The following is a 7500-nucleotide window of genomic DNA, read 5'->3' as shown; positions in this document are numbered from 1 at the left end:
ATCGGATGATAAGAGCAAATCATTTGTGACTTTAACGAGAGCTGTCTCGGTACTATGGTACGGTCTAAATCCGGACTGAAAATCCTCAGATATCATTTCTTTCTAGAAAGGAACACAGTTGTGAGGATACTGCTTTTTCTAATATCTTTGACAGAAATGGCAGATTAGAGATCGGCCTGTAATTGACTAGTTTTGTAGGATCAAGTTGCTGTTTTTAACAAGCGGTTTAATCATAGCCAGCTTAAAGGTTTTTGGTACGTATCCTAGAGACAAAGATGAATTAATGATATTAAGAAGAGGATCTATGACATCTGGAAGCATCTCTTTCAGCAGCTTAGTCGGTATAGGGTCTAACATACATGTTGTGGATTTAGATGATTTAACGAGTTTGCAAAATTCTTCCTCTCCTATAGCAATGAATGAATCAAATTTTCCCTCAGGGAGACTACAATGCACTTCCTGATGCGATACTGTATTAGACGGTTGCATAGTTATAATTTTGTCCCTGATATTATCGATCTTATAAGTGAAGAAGTGCATAAAGTCATTACTGCTGTGTTGCTTGGAAACTTCTGGGCTTGAAGCTTTCTTTTTCGTTAATTTAGCCACTGTTTCAAATAAATACCTAGGATTATGTTTATTTTCTTCTAATAGGGTTGAAAAATAAGCAGATCTAGCAGCTTTTAACGCCTCTCTGTAAGCAATCGAGCTCTCCTTCCATGAAATGCGAAACACCTCTAGTTTTGTTTTCTTCCAGTTGCGCTCCATTTTTCTGGCTGCTCTCTTAAGGGCCTGTGTGTGTGTGTGTGTGTGTGTGTGTGTGTGTGTGTGTGTGTGTGTGAGTGTGTGTGTGCTCGTTGTGCCACGGCGCTGGACTATGTTCTTTAATCTTCTTTAAGCGCAGCGGAGCAACTGTGTCTAAAGTGCTGGAAAAGAGAGAGTTAAAAGTTTCTGTTGCAATATCAAGTTCTTCTAAGCTATCCGGGATGCTGAGATGATGAAACTGATTAGGAAGATTATTGATAAAGCAATCTTTAGTGGCAGAAGTGATCGGTCTAACATATTTATAACACGGAGTCGGCTTTGCAGCCTTGGCTAAATGTAATTTACACGAGACTAGATAATGATCTGAGATGTCATCGCTCTGCTGCAGTATTTCAACGGCATCAACATCTATTCCATGTGATAGTATTAGATCTAGAGTATGATTACGCCAATGAGTCGGTCCTGACACGTGTTGTCTAACTCCAATTGAGTTTACAATGTCTTTAAATGCCAATCCCAATGCATCTTTTTCATTATCTACATATAGATGTGTGTGTGTGTGTGTGTGTGAGAGAGAGCGAGAGAGTGTGTGTGTGTATTAGAGAGAGTGTGTGTGTGTATTAGAGTGAGTGTGTGTGTATGAGAGTGAGTGTGTGTGTGTATGAGAGTGAGTGTGTGTGTGTATGTATGAGTGAGTGAGAGAGTGTATGTGTGTGTGTATGAGAGTGAGTGAGAGAGAGTGTGTGTGTGTGTGTGTATGAGTGAGTGAGAGAGCGAGAGAGTGTGTGTATTAGAGAGAGTGTGTGTGTGTATGAGAGTGAGTGTGTGAGTGTGTGTGTGTGTATGTATGAGTGAGTGAGAGAGAGTGTGTGTGTGTGTGTGTGTGAGAGTGTGAGTGTGAGAGAGAGTGTGTGTGTGTGTGTATGAGAGTGAGAGAGGGTGTGTGTGTGTGTGTATGAGAGTGAGAGTGAGAGAGAGGGTGTGTTTGTGTGTGTGTGTGTGAGTGTGAGAGAGAGAGAGAGAGAGAGAGAGAGAGAGAGAGAGTGTGTGTGTGTGTGTATGAGAGTGAGAGAGGGTGTGTGTGTGTGTGTGTGTGTGTGTGTGTGTGTGTGTGTGTGTGTGTGTGTGTGTGTGTGTGTGTGTGTGTGTGTGTGTGTGTCAGTCAGTAGGAGGAGCCTGGTTCTGTGTAGTTCACTTCGGTTAGTTTGAGTCGCAGTGACTCGCATCTGCAGCTTCTGGTGAGTTTTACTCTTTGTCTGGTTAGTTGAGTGTGTTTGACTGGCGCTAGTTCGGCGCTGTTAAAGCCACTGCAGAGTTTCGCCGTCGATCTGCAGGTTAAAATGTGAAAATGGCGGTGCGGCTTCAGGCCTGATCCAGATTAATCCCGATTACTGACAAACGCACATATGAATGAGTGTGTGAGAGACACACAGGTGTGTGAAGGACTCTGTGAGTCTGACAGTGGTGTGTGTTTGTTCACAATGACGTTTATTTGTCGTTTAATAGTGTCAGAGTGCGTTAGCCGTGACGCTAACGTGTTAGCCTCTTAGCATGAGCCTGCAGATAAACGGCGGAATATTTGCCGTTCAGTCACTGAATTACACAACAGAATCTGATTCACTGGTCCATGATTCGCACACATGAACAATTAACGACGTAAAGCTAATTTAAGATGATTTGTGCGTCGGTAAAGTCATTAATGAGCGCCGGTAACAGGCCGCAGAGAGACAGATAAACACTGATACAAACACACAGAGGATAGACAGCTTATTATAAACACTCATATATGTTATTTAATCAGCATATGGACAGATAGAGAGGCAGACAAATCCTAAAGGCTTGTATATAAACATTAATTCACAGTGAGAGAAGTTATAAACACTGAGTATCAGACAGAGGTAGATAAATACAGGTGTCACTCCTTTTCTGAGTGTTTCATGTCATCTTGTTCAGCCTCACTGCTTTACTTCGGAAAGGACAGGTAGGGATTTATACTGCATTTATAAGAAATATAATAATGTGTATTAAATATTATAACAATGTGTCTAACCCTAATTGAACTGCCAGTCAACGCAGCTTGTGGACACTCAGAACCACACGACATGACTCGGTTTCTCCCATCAGCCCTGCGGTTCAGGGTTCAGGGCCTCAAAGGTCAAGCAGATGTTGGTCAGATTCACAGCTGACCTCAGCAGACGTGAGCCGGAACATGAGCGCTGGCTTCACTCTGTCTGAGGGCCGGGCCGGGTGTGTTGTGTGTTGTGTGATGATGTGTGTTTGTGTTGCAGTGCATCATGGCTCGCCGTGCCGGCTGAAGATCCTCAGGCTCTCGCGCATCAGCTGTGAGTGGAAGAAGGCTTTATTCTGCTAGTTTGGGGATAAAGTGGTGGTAAAGTGGTAAATTTGTTACTTTTTATGTTTATTAAATGTTTTCCCAAGGTGCTCTTTTAATGCTGGTAGAATATTTGCATCAAAAACTCATTAATGTAGAAATAGGAGATTTTCTCCCCTCTGATTTAAACAGTCCATTGTAAACCAACGTGTGTGTCTGCAGACGGTCTTACGCTGAGGAATTAATCTGTCACATTATAAATGCAGATGTGAGTGATGTGCATGTGAGCGTGCGTTCCCTCAGGTCCTGTAGTTGATGGAGTGTGTGGTGTGTTTGAGGTCATGGCCACGGGCTCCTCCAGAAGCGACTGTAGCAATAACGCCAGAGAGCTGCACGCCGTCGGTAAGAGCACGCCAACAGGAACAGGAAGTGACATGTTTTCTTCCCATGCTGATGTGTGTTGTGTCTGCATGTGGCAGTTTCCTGTGCCAAACTCAAGAGGAAGAAGAACTGGTTTGGAACGACCATCTATGTGGAAGTGACATCAGAGGGAGAGAGCAAGAAAACCGCCAAATCCCACAGTTCCTCCAATCCGAAGTGGGACGAGCGCCTGACGCTGTGAGTCTCGAGCTGCACTCGTGTTATCTGCCCTTCTCTGTAAGGTCATCATTAGAAGAAGTCATGAGAAGTAGATTGGTCTAATTTAAATGTGAAAAGTAAGCCTGATGACCCTCGTGTAGAGTAGCCCTGACCCCCAGCTGTCCACTGGCTTTATGCGGCTGATCGACTGACTCTCTGATGCAGCTTTAATGGAGAGTCAGTGTTTCTCTCCTGTGTGACGGAGGCACTGAAGCGTGTTCGTTTATTAGCCGACTCTGTGTTCAGGAACACCCTAACTTTGTGTTCAGGAACACCCTAACTTTGTGTTCAGGAACACCCTAACTTTGTGTTCAGGAACACCCTAACTTTGTGTTCAGGAACACCCTAACTTTGTGTTCAGGAACACCCTAACTTTGTGTTCAGGAACACCCTAACTTTGTGTTCAGGAACACCCTAACTTTGTGTTCAGGAACACCCTAACTTTGTGTTCAGGAACACCCTAACCCTGACTCTGTGTTCAGGAACACCCTAACCCTGTGTTCAGGAACACCCTAACCCTGTGTTCAGGAACACCCTAACCCCAACTCTGTGTTCAGGAACACCCTAACCCCAACTCTGTGTTCAGGAACACCCCAACTCTGTGTTCAGGAACACCCTAACCCCAACTCTGTGTTCAGGAACACCCTAACCCCAACTCTGTGTTCAGGAACACCCTAACCCCAACTCTGTGTTCAGGAACACCCTAACCCTGTGTTCAGGAACACCCTAACCCTGTGTTCAGGAACACCCTAACCCCAACTCTGTGTTCAGGAACACCCTAACCCCAACTCTGTGTTCAGGAACACCCCAACTCTGTGTTCAGGAACACCCTAACCCCAACTCTGTGTTCAGGAACACCCTAACCCCAACTCTGTGTTCAGGAACACCCTAACCCCAACTCTGTGTTCAGGAACACCCTAACCCCAACTCTGTGTTCAGGAACACCCTAACCCCAACTCTGTGTTCAGGAACACCCTAACCCCAACTCTGTGTTCAGGAACACCCTAACCCCGACTCTGTGTTCAGGAACACCCTAACCCCGACTCTGTGTTCAGGAACACCCTAACCCCGACTCTGTGTTCAGGAACACCCTAACCCCGACTCTGTGTTCAGGAACACCCTAACCCCGACTCTGTGTTCAGGAACACCCTAACCCCGACTCTGTGTTCAGGAACACCCTAACCCCGACTCTGTGTTCAGGAACACCCTAACCCCGACTCTGTGTTCAGGAACACCCTAACCCCGACTCTGTGTTCAGGAACACCCTAACCCCGACTCTGTGTTCAGGAACACCCTAACCCCGACTCTGTGTTCAGGAACACCCTAACCCCGACTCTGTGTTCAGGAACACCCTAACCCCGACTCTGTGTTCAGGAACACCCTAACCCCGACTCTGTGTTCAGGAACACCCTAACCCCGACTCTGTGTTCAGGAACACCCTAACCCCGACTCTGTGTTCAGGAACACCTTAACCCTGACTCTGTGTTCAGGAACACCCCAACTCTGTGTTCAGGAACACCCCAACTCTGTGTTCAGGAACACCCTAACCCCGACTCTGTGTTCAGGAACACCCTAACCCCGACTCTGTGTTCAGAAACACCCTAACCCCGACTCTGTGTTCAGGAACACCCTAACCCCAACTCTGTGTTCAGGAACACCCTAACCCCAACTCTGTGTTCAGGAACACCCTAACCCCGACTCTGTGTTCAGGAACACCCTAACCCCGACTCTGTGTTCAGGAACACCCTAACCCCGACTCTGTGTTCAGGAACACCCTAACCCCGACTCTGTGTTCAGGAACACCCTAACCCCGACTCTGTGTTCAGGAACACCCTAACCCCGACTCTGTGTTCAGGAACACCCTAACCCCGACTCTGTGTTCAGGAACACCCTAACCCCGACTCTGTGTTCAGGAACACCCTAACCCCGACTCTGTGTTCAGGAACACCCTAACCCCGACTCTGTGTTCAGGAACACCCTAACCCCGACTCTGTGTTCAGGAACACCCTAACCCCGACTCTGTGTTCAGGAACACCCTAACCCCGACTCTGTGTTCAGGAACACCCTAACCCCGACTCTGTGTTCAGGAACACCCTAACCCCGACTCTGTGTTCAGGAACACCCTAACCCCGACTCTGTGTTCAGGAACACCCTAACCCCGACTCTGTGTTCAGGAACACCCTAACCCCGACTCTGTGTTCAGGAACACCTTAACCCTGACTCTGTGTTCAGGAACACCCCAACTCTGTGTTCAGGAACACCCCAACTCTGTGTTCAGGAACACCCTAACCCCGACTCTGTGTTCAGGAACACCCTAACCCCGACTCTGTGTTCAGGAACACCCTAACCCCGACTCTGTGTTCAGAAACACCCTAACCCCGACTCTGTGTTCAGGAACACCCTAACCCCGACTCTGTGTTCAGGAACACCCTAACCCCGACTCTGTGTTCAGGAACACCCTAACCCCGACTCTGTGTTCAGGAACACCCTAACCCCGACTCTGTGTTCAGGAACACCCTAACCCCGACTCTGTGTTCAGGAACACCCTAACCCCGACTCTGTGTTCAGGAACACCCTAACCCCGACTCTGTGTTCAGGAACACCCTAACCCCGACTCTGTGTTCAGGAACACCCTAACCCCGACTCTGTGTTCAGGAACACCTTAACCCTGACTCTGTGTTCAGGAACACCCTAACCCCGACTCTGTGTTCAGAAACACCCTAACCCCGACTCTGTGTTCAGGAACACCCTAACCCCGACTCTGTGTTCAGGAACACCCTAACCCCGACTCTGTGTTCAGGAACACCCTAACCCCAACTCTGTGTTCAGGAACACCCTAACCCCAACTCTGTGTTCAGGAACACCCTAACCCCAACTCTGTGTTCAGGAACACCCTAACCCCAACTCTGTGTTCAGGAACACCCTAACCCCGACTCTGTGTTCAGGAACACCCCAACTCTGTGTTCAGGAACACCCCAACTCTGTGTTCAGGAACACCCTAACCCCAACTCTGTGTTCAGGAACACCCTAACCCTGACTCTGTGTTCAGGAACACCCCAACTCTGTGTTCAGGAACACCCCAACTCTGTGTTCAGGAACACCCCAACTCTGTGTTCAGGAACACCCCAACTCTGTGTTCAGGAACACCCTAACCCCAACTCTGTGTTCAGGAACACCCTAACCCCAACTCTGTGTTCAGGAACACCCTAACCCCAACTCTGTGTTCAGGAACACCCTAACCCCAACTCTGTGTTCAGGAACACCCTAACCCCAACTCTGTGTTCAGGAACACCCTAACCCTGACTCTGTGTTCAGGAACACCCCAACTCTGTGTTCAGGAACACCCCAACTCTGTGTTCAGGAACACCCCAACTCTGTGTTCAGGAACACCCTAACCCTGACTCTGTGTTCAGGAATATCACGCCACACTCGCAGCTGGACTTCAGGGTTTGGAGTCACCACACGCTGAAGGCCGACGCTCTGCTGGGAAAAGCCTCACTGGACCTGATTGGGACACTCCGGAAACATGACGGCAAACGTACGTCTGATCCTGAACATTATTTATGATTCCTCATGTCATACCTGGATGCTTAAAGAAGGGAAATTGCTTGAAATTGAAGTTTTACTCTAAATTTTCCAGTTGGAACTTTGAGGCCATGATCATAAATTGTCGTTTTCTTCCACAGCCGCGTCACAGATCTGTGGCCCTGAAAGGCTGTTCTGTTTTTAAGTCATTGTGCTTTAATTTAGGGGTGTAACGGCAC

At 47.7% G+C, this 7500-nt stretch overlaps 1 protein-coding gene across 6 annotated transcripts in view; it reads left to right on the top strand.

Annotated features, from left to right (window-relative positions):
• Positions 1–1584: 1584 nt before the first annotated feature.
• Positions 1585–7500, top strand: part of wwp1 (WW domain containing E3 ubiquitin protein ligase 1) — a 34203-nt gene continuing 28287 nt past the window's right edge. The window contains exons 1-6 of one of the 6 annotated variants that reach the window (XM_079602191.1): positions 1691–1712; positions 1810–2003; positions 3054–3107; positions 3401–3499; positions 3577–3715; positions 7150–7274. In XM_079602191.1, coding sequence (XP_079458317.1) covers positions 3439–3499; positions 3577–3715; positions 7150–7274 — 325 coding nt within the window. In that variant the 5' untranslated portion in view covers positions 1691–1712; positions 1810–2003; positions 3054–3107; positions 3401–3438. Of the gene's footprint in view, positions 2004–3053; positions 3163–3400; positions 3500–3576; positions 3716–7149; positions 7275–7500 lie in introns of all 6 variants that reach the window. The other 5 variants (XM_079602189.1, XM_079602190.1, XM_079602194.1 and 2 more) reach the window with 5 other exon arrangements.

Source organism: Phoxinus phoxinus (genome assembly GCF_949152265.1).
Source record: "Phoxinus phoxinus genome assembly, chromosome: 24".
In the NCBI taxonomy this organism is placed as follows: Eukaryota; Metazoa; Chordata; class Actinopteri; order Cypriniformes; family Leuciscidae; genus Phoxinus; species Phoxinus phoxinus.
The sequence above is the reverse complement of the archived record's forward strand: the minus strand, read 5'-3'. Positions and strand labels throughout refer to the sequence as shown.